General features: G+C 39.2%; 1 protein-coding gene across 2 annotated transcripts in view; it reads right to left on the bottom strand.

The window, feature by feature from the left end:
• Positions 1-388: 388 nt before the first annotated feature.
• Positions 389-24,683, bottom strand: part of Fbxo34 (F-box protein 34) — a 31,175-nt gene continuing 6,880 nt past the window's right edge. For both annotated transcript variants that reach the window (XM_013012363.1, XM_013012364.1), the window contains exon 2: positions 389-3,555. In XM_013012363.1, the coding sequence (XP_012867817.1) occupies positions 1,410-3,545 (2,136 nt within the window). In that variant the 5' untranslated portion in view covers positions 3,546-3,555 and the 3' untranslated portion in view covers positions 389-1,409. The remainder of the gene's footprint in view (positions 3,556-24,683) is intronic.

Genomic DNA, 24,683 nt, shown 5'->3' on the forward strand with positions numbered 1-24,683 from the left:
AGCCTGCAGCTTACAAAGCTAACAAGCTTACAAGGCTTTCTGGCAGACATTGATTTTGAGCCAACCCAGTTGTTAGATCTCCCATTCACAGAAGGATTCTGAGCCTGCCAAGTACCTTACCTTCCAACACCACCAAATACTACATAACCATAAATCCAAAGAAATATTTAATGACTTCTTAAACAATTAAATGAGTGTACCTAAGATATTACCTCACCAAACAGAAAACATGATAGGTATTGTCAGACTTCAAACTCAAGTGTTAAAAGCCAGCAAAATTGTGGCAGTAGAAAGCTTTTTATTCATATTCCTCTCAACTCAAAAAATTCTCATAATCCACAGAAATTTTCCTCAACATTACATTAAAAAAAACTCTGCAAAACTCAGGTCCCATTTAAGATGCATATTTTTATTGAAGTTAAAAAAAAACTTTTTGAAACCAGACAAAAAGGATAAAAGTAGACAAGGGTGTTATAATCTGACTATATATTCTCTCATTCTTGCTGGATCACTAAAATATAACAAAGGATTGTTCTCTATGTTGATTTTAAGATTGTTCAATTAAACCATTATTTGGTATCCTTTGAACAGGTTAACCTCTTAACTATGAAACATTCATATATTATACAGGAAACATTCATAGTTTATTTGGAAAACATTCATATTTTATATAGGATATACAAATTTTGAGGCGAGACAATAAAAACACAATTATAGCCGCAACACTACCCTAGCTGCATTGTGGTGATTATGTTTAGTCAGTTGTCCATCATATACAACTGGATTTTAATCGCATTATTTACAGAGGGGCCAAAGCACTCATCTAAAGGTAAAGGCGCTCAGGTTTAATGTGCACTTTCATAGCCCTAGGAAAACACAACCATTATATACACTGTAAACACCACAGGGCATGAAATCCATCTCCAACCACAAACATCAATCTCACAGGATCACGCATACAAGGTCTAAGATAAGGTGCCTGGCTTTTATTTCTTAGGCATACTTTGCATCCAAGGGTCTTGATTTCCTTTTCACTTACTTCAAATAAGGTACCAGTGCTAAAAACCCTTCCGGAGTCCCTGCTTAGAGATTGCCTGCAGTGAGCTCCTCGGAACATACTTGACATGGCAAGTCTTCATCCTTTGAGGATAGATTTGATGGGAAAAACAGGCATAACTTATTCACAGCTGAGCGAGCCAAGCTACTGGGATCCCACCCTGGATCAAGTGTGAGGCTCTTACTGTAAAACTATGAGACCAGTTTTCTTGCACAGCTGGTAAGAGTTTGGCAGTCCTGATGGAGCAAGTACAGATTCCCCTCAACTGGGGACTGAGAGGCAACACTCACTTGAACGGTTTATGTATTTAGCATTTGTAAAATTGGGCTTTCCATTGCCTCTTACATAGACTTCAGTATTCCTCTTCTGTTTCACTCCCTCTTGCTTTCTTATGGATTGCTCGGTTAAAGCTGTGGCAGGCAGGGACCCAGTGGTTGTCGTGAAGTCCTAGCTTGCAGCCGGGAAAGCCCTTCTGAGACCGATGGCAGCACATCCAGTACCCAGGCCCATAGGGCAATGCCTGGCAATAGGGTTTGGGATGCCACCGGCACAGAGACACATCCCCTTTCACATATTTTTTCTTGCACTGCTTGCAAGGATCCTCTCTATAGCGTGGATCTCGAACCCAGCGAGAATCAGCTGGTCTGATATTGTAGTATTCAATGATAAACTTGAAATAGCAGCAAGTACACTTAAGAGCCACTAAACTCCTGGTGGGAAGTAACCTGAAGATTTTTACCATAATGTGGTGGGGCAGACATGCCATGTACTGCTGAGGCTCCAGAAGCTGCTGGATTTTAAACCTAGTCTCCAGAAAGTCATGAGACACCTGCTTCTTCCAACTAGATGCCTCAAGCACCAGTTCTGTACTTTCTCCTGCAGAGCCTGGAGGTACGAAGGGCTCCACGGATTCACCTTTTGGATCAGATTTCCTGGAACTACCAGTAGCATCTTCAAGCTGCAGGGTCTCTGAAGATTCTCGGGCTGTGCTTTCATTCACCTGGGAACAGTCTAACTGGTGCTGACCAGGTGGCAAAAAAAACAACATCCCTGGAGGTGGCTCTTCACAGGTGTTGAAAAGAGAAGGCTGGTCTTTCTCCACTTTGGACACAGTGATGCTAATGCACAAAGACTCTTTTGTTCTCTGATCAGGATTTTGGCTAGTAAGCGGCACAAGCTCTCTACTTGTACAATCGATAGCATCTGTGGGCAATTCAGTGACTTGGAGACAGGTGTGAGAAGAAAAAGGCAGTCCATCAAGTTCATCTGTCATTTCCACATCATACCTACTGCTGGTTTTCATTGGGGTTTGTTGAGCTGGCTCTAATTCTGCATTGTCCGGGTGGAAAGTCACACCTGCTGGCAATGATGTGGGACAGCCCTGAGGAACACCATCCCAGGCTGGGTCTCCAATAAGAGAATGGGCAGCTCTTGAGGGTCCACAGTCCACAGACTGCACAGGATTCACCTGAGTGTCAGGTACCTCCAAGGTGCCTTGCTTGACTTTCCCTTCATCAGCCTGAGTGCCATTTGCAAGCAACACCCTGCCTACATTTCGACGGAAACTATTATTCCGAGACAGGCTCCCAGGCTCACGCTGGCTCTGCCGCTTCAGGCACTCAGACTCCAGCCTAGCTACCATGTCAAGGACACGCACTGGTTCACTCTGTGGCTCAATAATCTCAGGATTTCCTCTTTCTGGGGGATCTTCACAAGCTCCTGGGGAAGAGAAGGGCTCAGGGACAGCGGCCACACCTCTGGATTGGCCAGAAAACCTCACAATGGCAGGAGAACTGCTGCAGTTCTTTGTACAGCTGGCTAGTAGGGCACTGGCTCTTTGCTCAAGGAAGGCAACCATCTGTATGACAGACAGAGGCCGCCCAGTATAGATGCCATCCCCACTGTCACTCACATAATGCACAGAACAGTGCTCAATGCCACAGGCAAATGGCTCTGGTTGGTAGCACTTGCTGTTGACATCCCTCATCCTTTCTAACTGTATCTTGGCTTTTTTAAGATCCCCTGATTTTTTCCTTCTTTTAGTAGCTCTCCCATCAATATCCCAGGAGCTTTTTATTTTCATAGATCCTGTCCTATTGCTATACTGGTGGGCTGCAAAGAAGGCAATTTTCTCCTTTGTGTTTCCAGGTTTCACAACAGCCCAGATGTCAAGTGGCCCTTCCCCTCCTTCTCCCTGGTGGATTGTTGCAGACGGTGCATTCTTTCTTGGTTTAACGTTCAAGCTGTTCTCTACAGGACTCTTCCCACTCATGCTGCACAGAACATTTGGAGAAAGGACCCCAAATGGTGTTCGAAATGATGCTTTGCCAAGAGAGGCTGAAGGAAAGACACCAGGCTTCATGTAGCCACCTTTGTCTTTTTCATCATTGGCAGCCTTTTGGTGACTCAAAGGAGTTCTTAGAGTGTCCCTGCTGACTTCCAGAGGACGTTCTTTCTTCTGGAGCTTCCAATATGGCTTTAGGTGCATAACAGAGGCCCTATGGGGGAGAAATACATTATTTGATTGAAAGGTTTTTGATTTTTTTTAAGACAAGTTTAAGTTAAGCCACCAGCTTTCTAGACTCCTACTAAATCAGCAATACTCACTTAGCTAGTTTTTAATGTACAGATGAAGTATATATAACAAAAGCAAAATAAACACTTTACATCATTATCAACTTGAAAATAAATTGACTTTGGCTGAGTTTTATAAACTGACAAGTATCCTATCCATAAACTTACTCATTTAAACAAAGTTCATCTTACTTAGAACACTTCATCAGTAAGTACTCAGCACAGTACAGACAATAGTATAAAAGAAACTCTTCCATAAACCATAGCAGATTTTATGTTTTATTTTGTGTTTTGAAACAGGGTCTCATTTTGTGTAAGCTCAGCCTAGCACAGAATCCATGATCCTCCTGCCTCAGCCTCCTGGCTGCTGGTATTATATGTACCCACACACCCAGCCTTACATGGTTAAGCACTTAACCTTTCCAGGTCATGATCATACTAGCATTTTGATTACCTATTTGATTACCTATTATTATATTTCTTCCTAAATTATTCCAATACTATTGACTGTTCTGATGTCTAACTTTTCACTTACTTGATTATATGTGTTGTTCAACTATGCGTATAAGCACCTATCAAATTTCCCGCCTTTATTTTTTGTTGGAATAGGACTGGGAATTTAACTCAGAACCTAGAGCTTAACAAACACTCCCTCACTTGAGCTATGCCTCTAGCCCTTTTTTGCTTTATTTTTCAGATAGGGTCTCCTGCCTCAGACTTTGCCTCCTGGTCAAATGTGAACCACCGCACCCAGTTTATTCATTAATATAGGGTCTTAATCACTACTACCCATACCCCATACCCCTTTTTGGCCTTGAACTGGAATCCTCCTATACTTACAAAATGTCTGAGACTTACAGGCATTAGCCACCCTACCTGGCCTACTGCAACTATCTTAAATGTAAAATAGAATCTATAATCCTAATTCTAAAAACATTTTACATGACTTCAGAAAAACAGTGCCTTGTTTTTTTCCCTGGCCAGGACTGGGGATGGAAGCCACTCTGGAAATGAGACACAAGATGATTACATCACAGACCTGGGTTCTAGTCTAGCCCATCCTATCAATGACTAGCTTACCTAGGGCCAGTCCCTTCTTCCCTGGATCTGAGCTGAAATGTTATAACTTGGGAGTTGAAAGATACATGATGCAATGATCACATCAAACCCACTACCATCAAAACATCCTGGATTAAGAAAAGAGTATTTTCGAAAGATGCCTGGCTTCCTGCAAAATAAACCTACCACCCTAAATAAAGATCTGAAGTCAGATGGGTACCAGTAGGACGGAGGAGAGAGAAAAGATTAAATATGTTTCAAATACTCGGGGCTGGGAAGGTGGCTCAGTGGTAGAGCGCTTGCCTTGCAAGCCTGAGGCCCTGGGTTCAATTCCTCAGCAACACATAAGCAAAAAGAAAAAAGCCGGAAGTGGCGCTGTGGCTCAAGCGGTAGAGCACTAACCTTGACCTGAAGAGCTGAGGGACAGCGCCCAGGCCCAGAGTTCAGGCCCCACGACCAGACCAAAATAAAAACCCAAAACTTTATATACAAAAGTATACATGTATGCAAATAGAACAATGAAACCTGGAAACCTGCTGGAATTGCTTTTAAAAGGGGAGGGAGAGGAAGACAAGACTGATGAAAGTGAACTATACAACCTGAGGGAATGGGAGAGAATGAGGGAACAGATGACACTGTATGAAAGGAAATGTACTTATTACCTGACTCATGTAAATGTATATCACCTCTGTATATCACCTCTAAAGTAACTTTTTTGGGGGTCAGTAGTGGAGCCTGAACTCTGGGCCTGGGTACTATCCCTCATCTCTTCAGCTCAAGGCAAACACTCTACCACTTGAGCCACAGCGCCACTTCCAGCTTTTTCTGCGCAAGTGGTGCTAAGGAATCGAAACCAGGACCTCATGCATGCAAGCCCAGCCCCTGGAATTGTTTTTAAAAGGGGAAAGGAGAGAGGAAGACAAGAGTGTGATAAGAGGGGTGAAGTTGATCAAGGAACATGCATGCATGGAAATACCACTATGATAGTGTATGCTTTAAAAAAATAAAAATTTTTAAAAAGAATCGGGGAGCTCATCTCACACCTGTCCTATCTACTCAGTAGGCTGAGATCTGACTCAGCTCAGGATGGTTAAGACTGTGAGACTCTACAGTTAAGCAACAAATGATCAAGAAGTGGGGCTGTGGCTAAAGTGTTAAGAGTGCCATCCTTGAGCAATAAAGCTCAGGGACAGCGCCCAGAAGCATGAGTTGAAGTCTTAGGACTGGCACCAAATAAATAACTTTTAAAAAATGGGATGAAGTCACAGGTCAGAAGAATGAGGAACCAGCAGCTGAAGATGTTAATGAGCATGGTATGTTTCCCTACACTGGCTCACTGAGACAGTGGCACAGCATGTTCTTTGCTGAGTGGTGAACAGCATTTACTGAACGCCTGCAGTGTAGCTCCCTCTATGTAACTGTCTTCAGGTATCAGCACTGATTGTCAAGTATGAAAGCGATTGTTTAGTTCAAGCTTACCCTTCAAGAATTAGAGTCCAGTCTCAGCTAAGAGAAGAAATACTGATATGGTTATATGGTAAGGAGAACTGAATCCTGCATTTAAGAATATGAAATGTCCTTTAAAAGATAACCCCTGAAGTAGATATTAGGATCTTTCTGACCTTTGGCAATTTATATCCTAACCATTTATAGAGATCTTCCCCTTTCTGTGTTGTAGCATTTTTAATAGCTTTCTATCATATTCTATAATTTAGTCCTCCAAAAAGAACCACCCAGAAGTCTTCAATATGACATATAAATGAACAAAAGAGGAACTCTGACTCACTGTCTCTTTGTGCCAACTATTTTCTGATTTTTTATATTCTTTCAACACCTCTATAAGTGAAATGGAAGAAATGGATGTTGAAAACAAAATTCTCACATAATTATCTCATCAGAGTGTCTGTGAATAAATTAAATTTAAACTGCAATATGTGTGCTATTTTGCATTGCACAATATGTTCCCTTTGCCTTCATCCCCCACACATTATTTTAGGTTTTGTTATTGACAAAGACATCAAGAGAAGCAGTTAATGTCACCGGGAAGGCTTTTGTATGCATTTAACCTGTAAAGTCAGCTAGACTAATTAACAGTTACTGTGCAAAACGTTCTAGCTAGATGAATCAGGAAAAGATCCCAGGAAAAAAAGTGAGGAAAGCAAAGGTACAACAGAGAGGGAAAGCCAGTAAGAACACATAATTAGAGGGTTAGGGCACAGTGAGATGGAGTGCTCTGAAGGAGGTGCAATGTTCAAGGGTTGCTTGAAGCTGGTAAGGATAGGGAGGTTAACTTTTCTGCCCCTTGGTTGGCATCATGAAGGCCTTAAAGGCAGAAAATAGGTGTTGATGGAGTATAGAGAAACTATAAAACGCTGAGCTGAGAGGATATGATGCAGGGTAATAACGGTGTTTGCTGCAAAATTCTATAAAATAAAAACTTAAAGTCTCCAACAGTGTAAAACACATGGTGATACTTGCACACCTACCCACTAGACAGCTAAAGTGGAAAAATCCAGATTGGTTTCCATGGTTGCCAACTTTAAGGTACCAGGGTTTGAACTCAGGGCTTACTTGACTTGTTCTGCTGGTGCTCTACCACTTTAACCACACTTCCAGCTCTGTTATTTCAGAGACTGGGTCAGATTTTTCTCCAGGGACTTACTTCAAACTGATCCTCTGACCGCAGCCTCCTGAGTAGCTATAGGATTACAAGCACAACCCACTGAGCATAAGTTGACACACTCTTCATCACGCTCTTTTGTTTGTTCATTTGGGTTTTCTGTCTTTTGTTTTTGTAAAACTTGGGCCTTACTCATGCTAGGCAAGTAATCTACCACTGAGCTGTACCTCAGCATTTATAATAATATTTTAAAAGTTCGCTCTAATCAAGTCCCACTCCCAGCATAGTCTGTGGCCTTTTTGTTGACAGACCGCCACTTTACCTCAAACTCCCAATGTTAAGACTGTGATCTTCCTGTAATGATGGGAATGTACCACCATGTCTAGCCTCTTGTTTATTGAAATGAGGGAGTCTCATAAGTTTCTTGCTTAGCTGGCTTCAAGCCACCATGCCTGCTTTTCAATTTTATATTTTTGATGTAAAGTCTTGCTATGTAGTCCAACTTGGTCTCAAACCTGTAATCTTCCTTCCTCATCTTCCTGGGTGATCCAGATATGTGTCATCACAGCTGGCATTTTTAGGCTCTTCTCTAAGTAATCACTTCTCTAATTCTAACTCACTAAGGCTAATAACTCCCCATCCCACATTTCTAGTGGCATTCTCTTCCAAACTTCATAGCCTTATGCCTAATAGACATAATAAGAATCTCAAAATCAACCCAATAAATTGATGACAGCTTCAAGTACCTAATCCCTCAAACCAGAAACTTGAGTCATTTATGTTCTTCCTCCCTGACTTCTACATCCAGTCACCAAAATCACTCAAACGTTCCCTCCTATTCATCCAAATAGTATGACTTATCATCATTTCCACTACACAGTTGTTAAGATGCAGGACAGCCTACCTCTTATCATTTCAAGGCAAAGTTCTGGAGTCCACCCAGCCAATCCTTCAGCTTTACCTAGTTTGCCTACCACACTTCTTGCTTTTGGAAGGTTGTTCACAGAACGACTACAATGGGACCAGGTAGGAAAAGACAAAGACCATAATATTTTTTCAAAACTCCACCTACAAATGTCCATTTCCTTCAGCCATTTTTTGTTTACTAACCAAGCCAGGCACCCAACTCAGGAGACTGAGATCTGAGGATTGAAGTTTAAAGCTAGCCTGGGCAGAAGTGTAGATAAGACTCTAATAGCCAGTTAACCAGCAAAAAGCTAGAAGTGGACATATGACTCAAGTGCACGCACGCACACACACACACACACAGAGAGAAAATAAAGAAATTTACTAACCAATCTGGGCTAGATACTTATGCTGCAGTTATAATCACTGCTTTATGACAAAAAAACTAAATAAAACAATAAAATATCTTGTAAGAGCAGAACAGGTGCTATGAGGGTACATGAGGAAAAAAAGATCAAGAAAAAAATGTACATGTAGGGAATAAGTCCTAGCACCTAGCTCAGGTTATTTTGTTTTTGTTTTGTCAGTCATGAGGCTTGAACTCAGGGCCTGGGCACTGTCCTTGAGCTTTTTTGCTCAAGGCTGGCACTACTCTACTACTTTGAGTCACAGCACCACTCTGGTTTTCTGGTGATTAATTGGAAATAAGAGTCTCATGGACTTTCCTGCCTGGGCTGGCTTCGAATCATGATCTTCAGATCTCAGTCTTCTGAGTAGCTAGGATTACAAGCACCCTGCATAGCTCAGTTTTGAGGGTATAGGAACAGGTCTGAGAAGCTCTGATCTCCTAAGCTAAGTCCTAAAACTAAGCTAAGTCCTAAAATAAGACATACAAAATTCTAAGAGGAAATGTAGGTATAAGAGAAACAGTATGAGTTTATAGTGTTGCGTAAAGAGATGATAGACAAGCAAGACTTCTTACTAGTCATTAAAACTGAAGGATGAGCCAAGAGCCAATGCTCATTCTTTCAATCCTAGCTAGTCAGGAAACAGATCTGAGGATCACAGTTCAAGCCGACTGGGCAGGAAAGTCTGAGACTCTTCAATTGAGTACTAAAAAGGCTGGAAGTGGAGCTGTGGCTCAAGTGGTAGAGCACTGGCCTTGAGCAAAAAAGCTCAGGACAGCACCCTGAGGTCAAGCCCCAGAAGCAGCACAAAAAACAAAAAATCAGAGGATAAAGGACAAGTTTCAAGTAAGGATGGACCCTCATTTTATGGCTTCAGCAACTGTAGGAGGAATGATTCTTCTTAGTGGATGGCAATAAGGTAGCTGGGTAGATTTGGAACAGCAGAAGCAGATTAAGTTCAATTTCACAAAAAAATGTGGGGACTTCAGGGCTTCCTGCAAAACAGATATAACCAGAGAAATAGGAAAAGAAGATAGACATTACCAATACTTCAATGAATGAAAGTGTATCTAGAGAAACTTTTCTAATTTGAACACATATTACTCTGATAACCAGAAAATGTACATAAAAGGCAGGCTCAGTCAATGGAAGAGTCTTCAGCAAGGTACAATGAGGAATAGTTAATAGCTGGTAGTAGAGATCCCTGGTGACCTACACAGTGAGGGAAAGTCTCCATATATACTTATCACCTTGTATCCTTTCCAGGAATATGGTGTGATTAACAATGAATCAATTAAAGCCTGAACAACATCACTCCACTAATGACCAAATCTTGCTTTCACTAATTATAGCATCCTTTCTAGGTATGACTAATGATAGCTCAAAAGGTTAAAAAAATCTACCTTAAAAGAGATTATAGAATCCACAAATAAAGTCATAGAAGTGAAATTATGCTTTAAAAAAGGTTAGGCTTAGGTTAAACACCTAAGCCTAAAGAGGCAAGAGTAATTTTGTGTGTATGTGGGTGTTTAGGGATCAAACTCAGGTCCTTGTCCTCTACCACTGAGCTACAGTCCCAGCCCATTTTTGTTTGTTAGGGGTTTTGTTGTTTGGTTTTTTGAGATAGCTCAAGTGGGCTCAGAACTATATGGTCCAGCTGGGCCTTGATCCTCCTGCCTCAGTATCCTGAGTGCTGGGATTACAGACCTGAGCTATTACATAATAACTCCTGCATATAGAGGGCTAAGATTGATGGTCAAGAACCCAAATGATAGTGCTTGATTTGAACAGGGGAAAAGGAATGAAATTTTCTTGGTGCTAGTAGCAAATCATAACATACAAAAGATCAATGTCTGACAATTTGCTTTGTGATGGTTAAAATGTGTTTGTGACTTTAAATATCACTACCCCACAATAGTGTGAAATTTATGTAATTACTTAATAAAAAACTATTTTAAAAAGATCAATGTCAAGTTTCTAATTTGCCACTGTGTGGTCTTCAGTCCTTAATAAAAAAGGGGCAGAAGGCAGCCTGTGGCCCCAGCTATGGGGCAGGCTGAAATTGGGAAAAATCCTACCTCAAAAATAACCAGCACACAGGCTGGGAAGGTGGCTCAGTGGTAGAGCGCTTGCCTTGCATGCCTGAGGCCCTGGGTTCAATTCCTCAGCACCACATAAGCAAAAAAGCCGGAAGTGGCGCTGTGGCTCAAGTGGTAGAGCGCTAGCTTTGAGCTGAAGAGCTGAGGGACAGCGCCCAGGCCCAGAGTTCAGGCCCCACGACCAGACACCCCCCCCACACCGCAAAAAAAAAAAAAAGAATATTCTCAAAAAAATTCTCTAAAGCTGTCTCCTGGAATTTGTATCAGGAGGGTTGGGTGATTAACAGCACATAATATAAAAATCCTTTATGTTCCTACTACTCAGTAGTAGGGAAGAATGGTCTTTGGAAACATGTATAGATTTAAGAACAACTTCCACCTCAGAATTCACAATGAAATTTAAAAGCAGTACCTGCTTTGCTTGCTTCAAAGTTGTCTCTAGTATAAACCCTGTGTCAAAAAACAAAGTTCATTCCCGAAAACAAAGGAAGGTTGATGGTAAACCTGATGGGAAAACGAAATATTCAAAATATATTGAGCCAGATTGGAAATACTGCTTTTGTATGCCTTGCTAGGGGCTATTCAGAGATAGACCCAATGTGTTTACCAAAGAAAGTCTCAAAATCTTGACTACATGCACAGCTGTTCAATAATTGCTATCATACGCTGGTCAAAGAATCCCATTCAGAATTGCTACTACTAAAGCTATCAGGCTTGTGGCCAAAAGTTGAAAAGGCTCCTGCTTTTGAAACCTGCTTTTAGAGCTTAGGAAGCAAATTTAACTAGTGAGGTTAAAAATGGACCATATGGGGAGAGGGGAAGATGGGAAGGGATGGGAAGGGGAAACAAAGGAGGAGGCAAAAATGCTTGATAAGAAATGTACTCATTACCTTGCTCATGTAATTGTAACCCCTCTGTATGGTATTTTCATAATTAAAAAAAATTTTAATGGACCACACAGTTCAGGACTTTGTCTTTAAAACAATTAGGCAGCAAGGAGTCCAAACTGTAATCTTATCTAGAAACTATATTCTATGTATGTGCTTTGTCTTAGCTCTCAAATAAAATTAGAGGAAATAGTTTTAGAATAGATAGACTGTCTTCATCTGTGTAAAACCAAGGTCCATCTCAGTCTATAGAATTTGACTCTACTAAAATTTCTAGAGACGTGTATCAAAGGCTTTATCTTATAACAAGGTATATAAAACTCCTAATTTTAGGGTAAAAGTTGTGCCTTTAGAACCAGTTTTACATATAACCAAAATCTGAAGACAAAAAAAACAGGATCAAAAGAACATTTAATTAAATCCTATCCAAGGAAAAATCCTGGATGTTAACCATATATTACTTTACATGGTTGTAATCTTATTGTACATTAACCAAGTTGAATTTTTTGAGCACCAGTCATATTTTCCACGTGACTATATCATATTTTAAACACATCATCTGTTTAAGTGCCAGAAGTTAACTATTCCCTCCAATCCTGGACATTATAATGTTACTCTCTTCATGAATATTATATCTAAAGGTTTTGTTCTTAGAAAAGACTTCCAGAAGTAAAGTTGCTGAGACATAGTGTGAAGAGTTTTATGCCTAAATGTATCTTGCCCAATCAGTCTGCAAGGAGTGTGCTAGTTTTTCCTGCTATAAGCAGAAAGGTAAGCATACCAAATTTTATGGTAAAAGTTTTGTTACTCAAGTTGTTTCTATAGCTAAAAAATGAATATAGAGCTAGAGTTAAGCGTTGCAAGTGCGAGTAGAATAACTCAACATTTCTAAAATGCTTACTATGTGCCAGGCAATGTTTTAAGTTCACATTACCTACAAAGAACTGCACACTACTCTTTTTTATTTTAAATATATATTTTTATTGTAAAGATACTGTACAGAGAGGTTACAGTTACATGAGCACACTACTCTTATCTCCAATCTTAGATGAGGAAACCAAAGCAGAGGGAGCCTTCAATATCACAAGAAAGAAGGGGAAAAACTGGGAGAAAATGAGAAATGGGGTGACAGTGTTCAAAAAGAAATGTACTCATTATCTGATTTATATAACTATAACCCTTCTGGACACAGCCATTACAATTTTTTTAAAGATCACAAGAAAGCATATCATGAGCATAGAGATGAATACAGTCAGATGTCAATGTTTACATCCTCAATCTACCATACTATAAGCAATAAGGAAAGCAGCGGTTGAAGTGCTTATCCCCAAATTAAAAGAGGAGATCAAGAGATTTTAGCAGTGAAAAAAAACGCAGAACTGAGACTAAAGGTTCAATTTTGGATGGCTCACTTTGATACCTTACTTGAAATTAATCTCTTTCATTATCAAATATTTAACTTGGGCTGGGAATGTGGCTTAGTGACAGAATGATTGCCTAGCATGCATGAAGCCCTGGGCTTGATTCCTCAGTAACACATAAACAGAAAAGGCCAGAAGTGGTACTGTAGCTCAAGTGGTAGAGCTAGAGCAAAAGAAACTCAGGAACAGTGCCCAGGCTGAGTTCAAGCTCTAGGACTGGCAAAAAAAAAAAAAAAAGTAACTGCCAGCAAGCATTTGTGTGAGTCTCTGAAGAAGGGAGGACCTTAACTCAGACCACACTGACTCAAGGCAAACTTGAGAAATACACATTTATTTCATTTCTTTCCTAATCTAAAATTCTCCAGTATATTGATAACAACTAAGGAACAGAAGCAGACATCATTAGAAGCACTCAAATTTAAATTTGACTTTTTGGAAAAAAAAACAGAGCCACTCCAGTGTTAGACCTCCAGCCAATGAGCAAAAACGTCCAATACTAAGTTGGAGTCCCAGTCTAAAACCAAAAAGAAAAAGGGAAATTTCAAAAATTGAATATAGCCGGGCGCTGGTGGCTCACGCCTGTAATCCTAGCTACTCAGGAGGCTGAGATCTGAGGATCGTGATTCAAGCCAGCCCAGGCAAGAGAGACTGTGAGATTCCTATCTCCAATAAACCACCAGAAAACCAGATGTGGCGCTGTAGCTCAAGTGGTAGAGCGCTGAAGAGCTGAGGGACAGCGCCCAGGTCCAGAGTTCAAGCCCCACGACCGACCAAAAAAAAAAAAAAAAATCAAATATAGTAGTCTGGAACACACATCTGAAAAGAGATGACATTTCAGGTCTAAGACTAGAATGACTACACAGAACACATACACACAGAGAAAAGAACATAGTGATACTGGTTTAATGTTAGCTCAGTTTGGATTTATTTAAGAAAATTAGGGAGGGAGGAGTTGGGAAGGTGGGGAGGGAAGGGATGGTAGGGGAAAAACAAAGGAGGGGTTACAATACTCAATAGGGAATATACTCATTACCTTACTCATGTAACTGTAACCCCTCTGTACAGAATCTTTACAAAATATATTTTTAAAAAAAGAAAACTAGTTCCACAGAATAAGAAATGCTAGATGCGGCTGGGAAGGTGGCTCAGTGGTAGAGTACTTGCCTTGCATGCATGAGGCCCTGGGTTCGATTCCTCAGCACCACATAAGTAAAAAGAACAAAGCTGGAAGTGGTGCTGTAGCTCAAGTGGTAGAGCGCTAGCCTTGAGCTGAAGAGCTGAGGGACAGCACTCAGGCCCAGAGTTCAGGCCCCAAGACCGGACCCCCCCACACACACACAAAAAAATGCTAGAGAACAGAAATGACGTTACAACACCAGAGAAAAATAGTAAACTAAATTATTAAACTAATAAAGAGTAATACCAGTACAAATAAGATAAATATTACTATCTATCTAGATTTTCTGTCTCCCACTAAATCTTTCAGATAATGGATCACTTGAAGCTATACAATACTACATCATTCCCAAAAACTACAGTGAGGCAATGAGGCATTTAACCTTTTATACTTTGTATTAGTCCTCAAACTGCTACTTTGTTATAAGCGTATAGTTTGCTAGGACTTCATAACAAAACACCACAAATCTGAGGGGATGGTTGCTCCTCAGGTCTGTCTGCCTGACTTGCAGATGACTGCCTTTTCCATGTCCCTATCTATTCTTTCCCTTGAGCACATTTTATTCTTATGTGTCTAAATTTTTAGGAGCAAGATTAGATTAAGATCAGCCTGATTTTAACTCATTCATTTCCTCTTTAAAGCCTTTTCTCCAAATTCAGTCTCGTTCAACAGATGAAGTGGGGGGTATAAAGGGGGGCAATAACCCAGCCCTGAATAATTAAAAAAATGAAAACTCTACAGGTTAAAGTTTGATGTTTTAAGATCAAATAAGAGAAAAAATTAAAGTTATTTTATATGAACTTTACGTAATCCAAGATAGTCCAAGGAATGATTCAAAGAATTCAATAGCTCACTGCTCTGATAATATACTGCTGGACAGTCTCCTAACTTACTCATTTATTCAGAATACAGTGGTTACATAACCTTTCTGTAGTTATCAAGTTCTTTGAAATACTGATGAAAGAAAATGAGTAGTCCCTAAGAAAATGACATGTATCTGCACATCATTTCAAAAAATTCCTAACACTAACCAGCCTCCAAAGCTTATAAGGGTCCATGGATTCATGTTACAAAGTATTGACTTCAAGACTTTTTATCATCAAAATTAAAAATGAAGTCTGTTGAAAGACGGGAGAGAATATCTGAAATTGAGATTGCCTGGGAAAAAAATATAAAGTACGCAATGATGTTCAGACAACCGTACAAAAGAGAAAAGTGGACAGAATGTCACTATTTTACATAGGAAACTTCACGGATCATTTCCTATAGCTTTAAGTTTCCAAGAAAGAACTTCTTTCAGCCTAGTGTTCTGCTACATCAGCTTGTAGCCCTGCTCAGAAATTTATGTGCTTATTTAAAAAATCATTTACAGACTTGATTTAGAATTGGAGTGACAGAGTCTAAAATATGTGTGTACTAAAATATTAGGACACACATTAGTTTTGGTATTACTTACTGAAGCCCTCGGTTTCTAAACTGAACCAGTTCTACCCAAAGTTTGTTGTAGAAGGGAAACTGGGAATATAGTATTATTTAGTTTTCTAGATTAATATTAGTTTTCTAGTCCATTTAGTTTTACTTCATACTTGCTGCATTTTTGCGACTTGGTAGCTTCTAGGACCTTCTCCATAGTTTTCTACTAATGTTTATGAGGATACTTTCATTTTAAACTCTAGTCACCTCCCTAAGTATTTTATTTAAAGCAACCAGCTTAAGATGGTGAACCAGAGAGTTGTCAAGGCCTCAATAAAACACATAAGAAAATCTATGATTACATTGGACATGATAGCTCAATGCCTATATTCTACTTAAGAGGGCAGAGATCAGGAAGATCACACAGTTCAAGACAGCCTGAGCAAAAACATCCTTGAGAACGCATCTCAATCAATTAGCCAAGTGTGGTGATAGGCACTAGTCATCCCAGGTATATGAGGATCATTGTCTGTTGGGAAGCCCTAGGCAAAAATACAAGGCCCTATCTTGGGAGGAAAAAACCAAAAAAGGACTTGGATGGAATTGAAGATCATTACACTGAGTGAAATAAAAAGGCAGAATAGGTAAAAAGCGATAAAGGCTAAAGGAATGGCTCAAGTGGTGGAGCACCTGTCTACTGGGTTTAATCCTCAGCACTAAGGAGGGGAGTGGATGGGAGGCAACAGGAGACAATCTTAAGTCAGACTTTAATGCAGCTATTTACAGTATTAACCAAGTAGAGAAGTACATAGTATATACTTAAATGAAAACTAAACTGGAATTATTTCTAGCTGGGAAATAACTAAGAATAAGTAATTCTAAACAACTTCCTCACTAGATGAACTATGGAGTCTGAAGTCATTTGACAATAACCAGCTAGTCTTTATAGATTCATATTGCAAAAATCTCAACACCGAATCATTTACTATTAATCACTGCTATCAATGTCATAGGGAATATTCATTCAAACAAAATACAGTTAAAGCCACCGAATACTCTAAATTTTACTTCCTAATAGGTTCTGATTTTAAAAATAAAAAACCCTAGATTCTTTAAAACAAGAAAAACAAGGAGAGTCTATATTAAAAAGGACTTTAGGTCAGCTAGGCACCAGTGGCTCATGCCTATAATCCTAGTTACTCAGGAGGCTGAGCTCTGAAGATCCAGGTTTGAAGCCAGCCGGGGCAGGAAAGTCCATGAGATTCTTTTTTTTTTTTTTTGGGGGGGGGCTGGTCATGGGGCCTGAACTCTGAGCCTGGGCGCTGTCCCTCAGCTCTTCAGCTCAAGGCTAGCACTCTACCACTTGAGCCACAGCGCCACTTCCGGCTTTTTTGCTTATGTGGTGCTGAGGAATCGAACCCAGGGCCTCAGGCATGCAAGGCAAGCGCTCTACCACTGAGCCACCTTCCCAGCCCCTCCATGATATTCTTATCTCCAATTAATCACAGAAAAAGTCATCAGTGGTGGTGTGGCTCAAGTGGTAGAGTGCTAGCCTTGAGCAAAAGGAGCCCAGGGACAGCACTCAGGCCCAGAGCTCAAGCACTAGGACCAGCACAAAAAAAAAAAAAAAAAGACTTAAGGGAACAGAAGTCATTCAACAAACACCATTTATGTGGTTGTGTATACATTTTGAAGCCATCATTTCTTAGATACATTCTGAAATATTTTTACAGTAAATAGTATGAAGAAAGGATTTCCTTCAAAATGTGGAAGAAATGACTAGAAATATAGATCAAAAAGACCTGACTGTGAGGTGAAGCTGTTTGATTGCCAAGTTGGAGTTACCATTCTACTATTTCTGCATATAGCTAAATTCTTGCATAATTACTGGTTTTCAGAAAAAGAAGTACAGAGAAGCATTTGTAAAACATTGGATGAATAAGCCTTGAAAATGTTCATTCATTATGTACACAAAGTAATGGGCAGCTTGTGGACTGGAGTGAGGTAAGGAATGCTGGGTGGGGCAGCTCTGCAAAAACTCATCCTAAATCCCTCCCCTCTAAGCTCTAGGCAATCTCACACAGTCACACTCCTTCCTGGTTCAGACAAAGGTCATTTAACGTAAGTTCTTCACTCTACAGTCCTCTGTAAAAATTGAACAGGAGAGCTGGGCACCGGGTAGCTCACGCTTATAAATCCTAGCTGATACTCAGAAGCAGAGATATAAATCCTAGCTGATACTAAGGAGGCTGAGATCTGAGGATCATGGTTCAAAGCCAGCCTGGGTAGAAAAGTCTGTGAGATTCTTATCTCCAATAAACCACCAGAAAACCGGAAGTGGTGCTATGCCTCAATGGTTGAGTAGCCTTGGGCTGAAGAGCTGAGGGACAGTGTCCAGGCCCAGAGTTCAAGCCCCATGACCGATCCAAAAAAAAAAAAAAATTGAACAGGAAGTAAATTAGAAGGTAAATTCAAAATATGATTAAAAGAAATGGAAATAAAACACATAAGAAAGCAAAAAGAAAAAAAACTTGTAAGACAACAGTGGTTAACACAGCCACCATTTCTTTCAAAGACTCAAATTGTTTTGCTTTGTTTTGAAATGTTCTAGGTAGACTGCCTCAATTTCTCAACTACTGAGATAACTAAAATGCACATTCTGCCAATAGTACCCAGTGGTTTCGATGTGTCTCCTTTCAATTCCCAGATATGTGCCTCTTCCCTGGTTAGATACCCTGTCTTCACCTCTGGTCTTCCCAGATATGTGCCTCTTCCCTTGTTAGATACCCTGTCTTCACCTCTGGAGTGACGGATACTCTTTTCTGTATTCTATACAAAGCACTCAGTCCAGTATCTTGTACAAGGCAAGTATTCCTTAGGGTGAATGAACATCAAAGGTAAGGACTTAAACAGGACTGTGGACAATCTGACTAATCAATACTTGAATACCTTTCATTTCCTGATTACTTGGGCCCTGTTTTTAGAGGTAGAGAAACAGAGGATAGATGTTGTCTAGGACATGATCAATCACTAATTTTCTGCCAATTGAAAAGCCACTTGACTTGAATAACTGCTTTTTTCCCCAGCATTCTACTTACCTAAAAACATGCCTATGCAATATTATTTTTTAGAAATTTTAAAGAAAATTCTACTCACCAAACTTCCACAATAGTTATTTAATACTAACTAAACACAATTTTCTTGCCCAGCATCAGTGGCTCACACCTGTAATCCTAGCTACTCAGGAGGCTGAAATCTGAGGATCACGGTTGAAAGCTAGCCTGGGCAGGAAAGACCATGAGACTCCTATCTCCAATAAACCACCAGAAAACCAGAAGTAGCACTGTGGCTCAAGCGGTAGAGCACTTGCCTTGAGCTGAAGAGCTGAGGGACAACACCCAAGCCCAGAGTTCAAGCCCCACGACCGACCCAAAAAAAAACAACAAAAAATTCATTTTATTAATAACTTCTAGGACAGAACAATCTAGACATAAAGGTATTCATTCAGCTGGGAGTAAGCAACTACCCTCTCACTTTCAAAGCCCCAAAACATATCCTTTAAATACTAAAGTACACAGACACTAAGTCCCAGTGAGAAAGGCTATAAAATTTCCCCACATAGCTGTCTAAGGTCATGTTTACATAGTTACAAAGCAAAACAACAACAACAACAAAAAGCCAAAGCAGCATTAGCACTAGTAAAATTTATGATAAACAGATTCTACACACCCAAACTATAAGAGAACACCAAGAAAAAGTTTAAAATATTGATCTTAAAAAAACCATAATTATACTATGCCCTATTTACCATGTTTTGTTTTGTTTTTTTCTGTGTAGGTAAAGAGACAGAGACACATAGACAAAGACAGAGCCCAAACACACTTCATTAATAATTACTCAGTAGAAAACCCTCCTAACTTTCTGGCTTTAAATTACTTGAAGTATGTGCAGTTCACACCCAATACCCTTAGTACCTCAATAACTGACAAAATCATAAAGGAAAATCTGCTGATATTAATTCAGTGCTAGAATAGCAAAATTACAGCACACCAAGAAACAAAGCCAAGAAGGTGGAAGTAAAAGGCAAGAAATGAGATATGATACAAAATTCCCTCACAAACTATTTTTAGTGAGACTATCCCTTTCTTTCCTATTACCAATCTTATTAAAGGAAAGGACTATTAGACCAAATGAGTTAATGGTATCATGGTTAACTAACTGCTGGAATTTATGTCTCATGACGCAATATTTTCCTTTCCACACTCCCAAAACAGGATCTTACTCCCTAGTCAGGGAAAGGAACTTGTTTTTCCAACAGCCAATTGGATACAAGTAGACAGACAGATGAGGACAGACACACACACACACACACACACACACACACACACACACACACACACACACACACACACACACACACACACACACACACCTCTAAATATAATAGCACTTGAGCTGTAAGCAATGTTTTAAATATACAATACTGTTTCTCACAAACATCTCATAAGACCTGCTTTTTTGTTCCAAAAAGCATTTGCATCTGCAAGTTCAGTGTGAGGTAATCCCTCTTTTTCCAGAATATCTACCCTGTAGTGGTTCTCATGTCACCATAATTAGTACCGCTTACAATGTTCTTTAACTATTATGCAGAAAAAGAAAAACTCACTAAATAAAACTTACTTCAAGTCACAAATGTAGCCATTGCAACAAAGATCATTATTTTCTGATAAACTAAAATTCAAAACATAACACTGTTAGGTTATACAATTTGAGTATACCAAGTTCTCACTATAAAAGCACTGGCAAAATAGTTTACCAATATGTATCATGTATGAAACAATGCTTTCCTCCAAGGTAAAAGAGAATCCAAGAAAGCTTTTTATCCTAAAAGTTGTTTTCAGTGGTTATCAAATAACATTACTGAGAAGCAAAATAGAAGCTAACCTGTACTGCCTGGGATCTTATGAAGAGGTAACAACCTTAGCTTCACACTCAAGGAGACCCTTTAAAAATCCATACTTAGCTGAGCTACTCAAAAGTCCTTAAGACTGTGACCTCCAATTAACTACCAAAAAGCTGCAAAGTGGAATGGTGGCTCAAGTAGCAGGAACATCAGCCTTGGCATAAATGCTAAGGGACAGTATCTAAGCAGTGAATTCAAGCCCTAGTACCAGCACCAAAAACAAAACAAAACTTTCAATGTTTTAGGTAACACTTAAGGAAAGTAGCAATTACTTTCATTATTTCTACTGTTAATGGAATGTACAGTGAGAGAAATGTGTATTAAACACTCCAAGAAAGCCAAATAGGATACTCTTAGTTCATTCATTAGGAAAACACCACCTTACAGATTAACTTCAAGGCATTAGAACTCCTAGTTTAATGAAGATAAAATGAAAGCCAATGCACGAACAAAGGTTTCAGCAGCAGTTCAAATAAAGAAAAGTATCAGAGTATCTTTTAAAAATGACATACACAGCCAAGTGTACTGGTTCATAATACCAGCAATTGGGAGACTGAACCATTGGAGGATATGTCAGCCAGGAATAGAGACCCTGTCTTTAACGGGAGGAAGGGCTGAAGATACTGCTGAAGTAGAAAAGGCTTGCCAAGCTCCAGGCCTTAAGTTCAGTCCTCAGTACACCAAGAGAAGGAAATCCACAAAAGAATATGCAGAATGGGCGTTAGCATCGAAATGGTTATGTATCTCCATATAGATAGATGGGAGATAGAAGACAGACAGACAGAAACTTACAGGGTCTCACAATCTAGCTTAGCCAGGCCACAATCTCAAAATTCTCCTGCCTTGGTCTACCCAAGTGCCTGAATTGTAAGCATGTAGCAACATGTCCAGTTGTACTATATACTTCTTGAACACTTATTTAGAGCTTCCAGTTAGGGGAACCCAGCTGCTCACATACCTTGGACTAAAGAACAGCCTTCCTCTATTGGAGAAGGAACACATAACTTAGAAAGGGATACACTTGCAGTGGTGAAGGAAGAAGGAAACATACATCTAGACAGCCTGATCAGTTTAATCAACTCTGGAAATCAATGGAAAGACAGATGTCATAGCCAGACCACTCACTATGTTTATTTGCTCTTTATAGTTCCACACATATTTAACTACACGATATACATAACAAAAAAAACTAGAAAATCATAGCTATATTTAAGAGCTCAGTAAGCTTCTCTTTTTTGGATAATGTTCACATATTTCTCAAATTTACAAAAATACTATACTGGATCAGAAATTATTCAGTGCAATATATGTTAGCAGTGCCTTGTTATAAGCTAAGGATGTTTAGATACATCTTGAACAAGCCACACTGTGAAGTCTGCAAAAAGGCTTTAGGCTTTAGATTCTTCTAAAAGCAATGGACCTGCATCCTGCCCGGCTTCCATAAGCTGGTGCATTGTTACCATGGCAACAAACACCCTATGAACAGAGATAATTTGCCACTTCACTGGAAATTCAAAATATCTACAGTTTTTTTTTTTTAATTGACATGAGATGGGAAAAACAAGAAGGAAAAACAAAAGTAGGGGAGGGATAAAGGGGAGAAGAAACAAAAAAGTGAGGTGGGAGAAGCAGCAGAACAATTATGGAGTGTATAAACATAAAAGACTATGTTTTTGACTATGAATAATACGATTTAAAATTATTTATCTTACAAGAAAATACAAAGAGAGAAAGAAGAACAAAGAAAATATTTTGGACTGTATTCTAACATATACAGCTCTACTTCATCACAGAACTGAGTATTTACAGATTTTCCAGAGGAAACAGGTTTTTTCAGACTGGTTAGAAACATATTAGGGGTTGGAGGTATGGCTCAAGTGGTGAAGTACCTGCCTGGCAAGCACAAAACTCAAACCCTGAGTTCAAACCCTAGTACCACCACCACCAAAAAACAAAACAAAGCAAAACATGTGTATTAGAAAACTGGGCAATGGTGGATCACGCTTATAAGCCAAACCTACTCAGAAGGATAAGAGCTAAGGATTTCAGTTCAAAGCTAGCCAAAGCAGGAAAGTCTGAGACTCTTATCTCTACTAAATTACCAAATAAACCAGAAGTGGAGCTGTGGCTCAAGAATGCTAGCCTTGGTCAAAAAAAGCTCAAGGCCAGCATCCAGACCCTAAGTTCCAGCCCTAGGACTCAGGGATTGGGGTAGGGAAGTGGAATCCAGAAGATCCCTGTGCAAGTTTGGTTGCAAAGAAAAATTGGCTAGGAACCAAAGAAGGCAAATATTGGTTACCCCCTTTTTCTTTTTAAGAAGATTACCATCTAAGCACTTGGAAGGAAGCTTTCACTCCAAATCTAATGACCTGATCTGGAAATTCTCAGCCTCAGGATTGTAACAAATCAATTTCTGTTGCCTATAACCACCAAGTCTATAATGTCCTCTTAGGGCATCCTCAATGGGTGGAAGTAGAGGAGAAAGATAACAGAATATACCTTTTCTGAGGAACTGATTCCCAAAATCCAAAATAATGATAATATAGGCAGGTGGTCAGACTTTCACTCTCCAGCAACCCCTAAAATGAAGGATTCAAAAATGGGGAACATGAGACAGGATGGATGAGGGAAAGTGAGAAGTGAAGTATGGGAATCAAAAGTGAAAACTAAGTCTTTTCAATATTTCCTTCTCACCTATTTATTATTGGTATGTAGAAAAGCTACTGATACTTGAATGTTGATTTTATAGCTTGTTGTATGATGCCAAACATGTTTACCAGGTCTAGGAGTTTTGGGTAGAATCTTTAAAGTCTTTTATATGTATAATCAAATGCTCTGCAAAGAAAAATAATTGACTGCTTCATTTCCTATTTAGGTCTATTTATTCTTTCTCTTGCCTTCTTGTTCTGGCTAGAAATTCCAGTACTATGTTGAATAAGAGTAAGGCACTCTTGTCATATCCTTACTTTATGAAAATGATTCAGTTTTCTCCATTAGTATGATATTGACTATAGATTTGTCATGTATAATATTTGTTTTGCTGAGATTGCTTCTATTCCTAATTTTTCAAAGCTTTTTATCATAAAAGGATGTTAAATATTGTCAACAGCCTTTTCTGCATCAGTTGAGATGATCATATGTTTTTTGTCCTTCATTATGTTTATATTATATATTACCTTTACTGATTCATGCACATTAAACCACCCTTTCCCTTAAAAAAAAAAGTGAAAACTAAGCAAAGTACTATATTAATAATGAGAAACTTGACTAGTAGTATGCAAGCCTTTCTTTGTCTAAGGTCTTATAACCCCTCGTTGAACAGTTGCACCCAGTATTAAAAAAATACTGTATCTTCTAAGCAAAAGGAAAGAAATGTAAACATCACCTGATGTGGAAAAAATAACTTGTATTGTCAAAACTCATACAATTCACAAACTGTATAGCCCATGATAATGACAATTTGCCTTGTGAAAGTTAAAATGTGTTTGTGACTCTAAGTATCACTATTCCACAATACTGTGAAATATGTGAAATTTATGTAGTCACCTAATCTCAAAAAAAAAAAGTGAGAGAAGGGATGGGTTAAGAGAGATGGGTGGCAATGTTGTCAGACACCTTGTACTCATATACTGTTTTGTAGAATGGGAACTTCTTTGTACAACTATTTAAAAGATAATAAAAAAATAAATTTTTAAAAATACTGTATCTTGAGAATCTGGCAAACATAAAAAAAAACTACTGTGTCCTAAAATGATTATGATTTAGAAGTAATTTTCTCCTGCTGCTCTAATTTGATAAATGGTTACTATATGATGCTTTTTGATTTGGGGTATCTGTTAACTTTGGCACTATTCTTGTTTGCCTCATAATTTTTGCCAATGTACTTACTATATGTACCTCAGCCTTACTTGGAAGATAGAAATCTGATTGAAGAAAATGACAGAAACATTAACTGCAATGATTTGTTCTTATAATTTATCCTCTATGTCCAGTTTGGTTAGCTTGTTATGCACTATGATGAAATATTGAGTTTTTAACCTTCTGTGCCCTTTTTGGTCAACAAAATTAACATACAGAAAAAGCAATTCTGAGCACAGAAA

The sequence above is a fragment of the Dipodomys ordii genome, unplaced genomic scaffold, assembly GCF_000151885.1.
Source record: "Dipodomys ordii isolate 6190 unplaced genomic scaffold, Dord_2.0 Scaffold16, whole genome shotgun sequence".
Classification (NCBI taxonomy): domain Eukaryota; kingdom Metazoa; phylum Chordata; class Mammalia; order Rodentia; family Heteromyidae; genus Dipodomys; species Dipodomys ordii.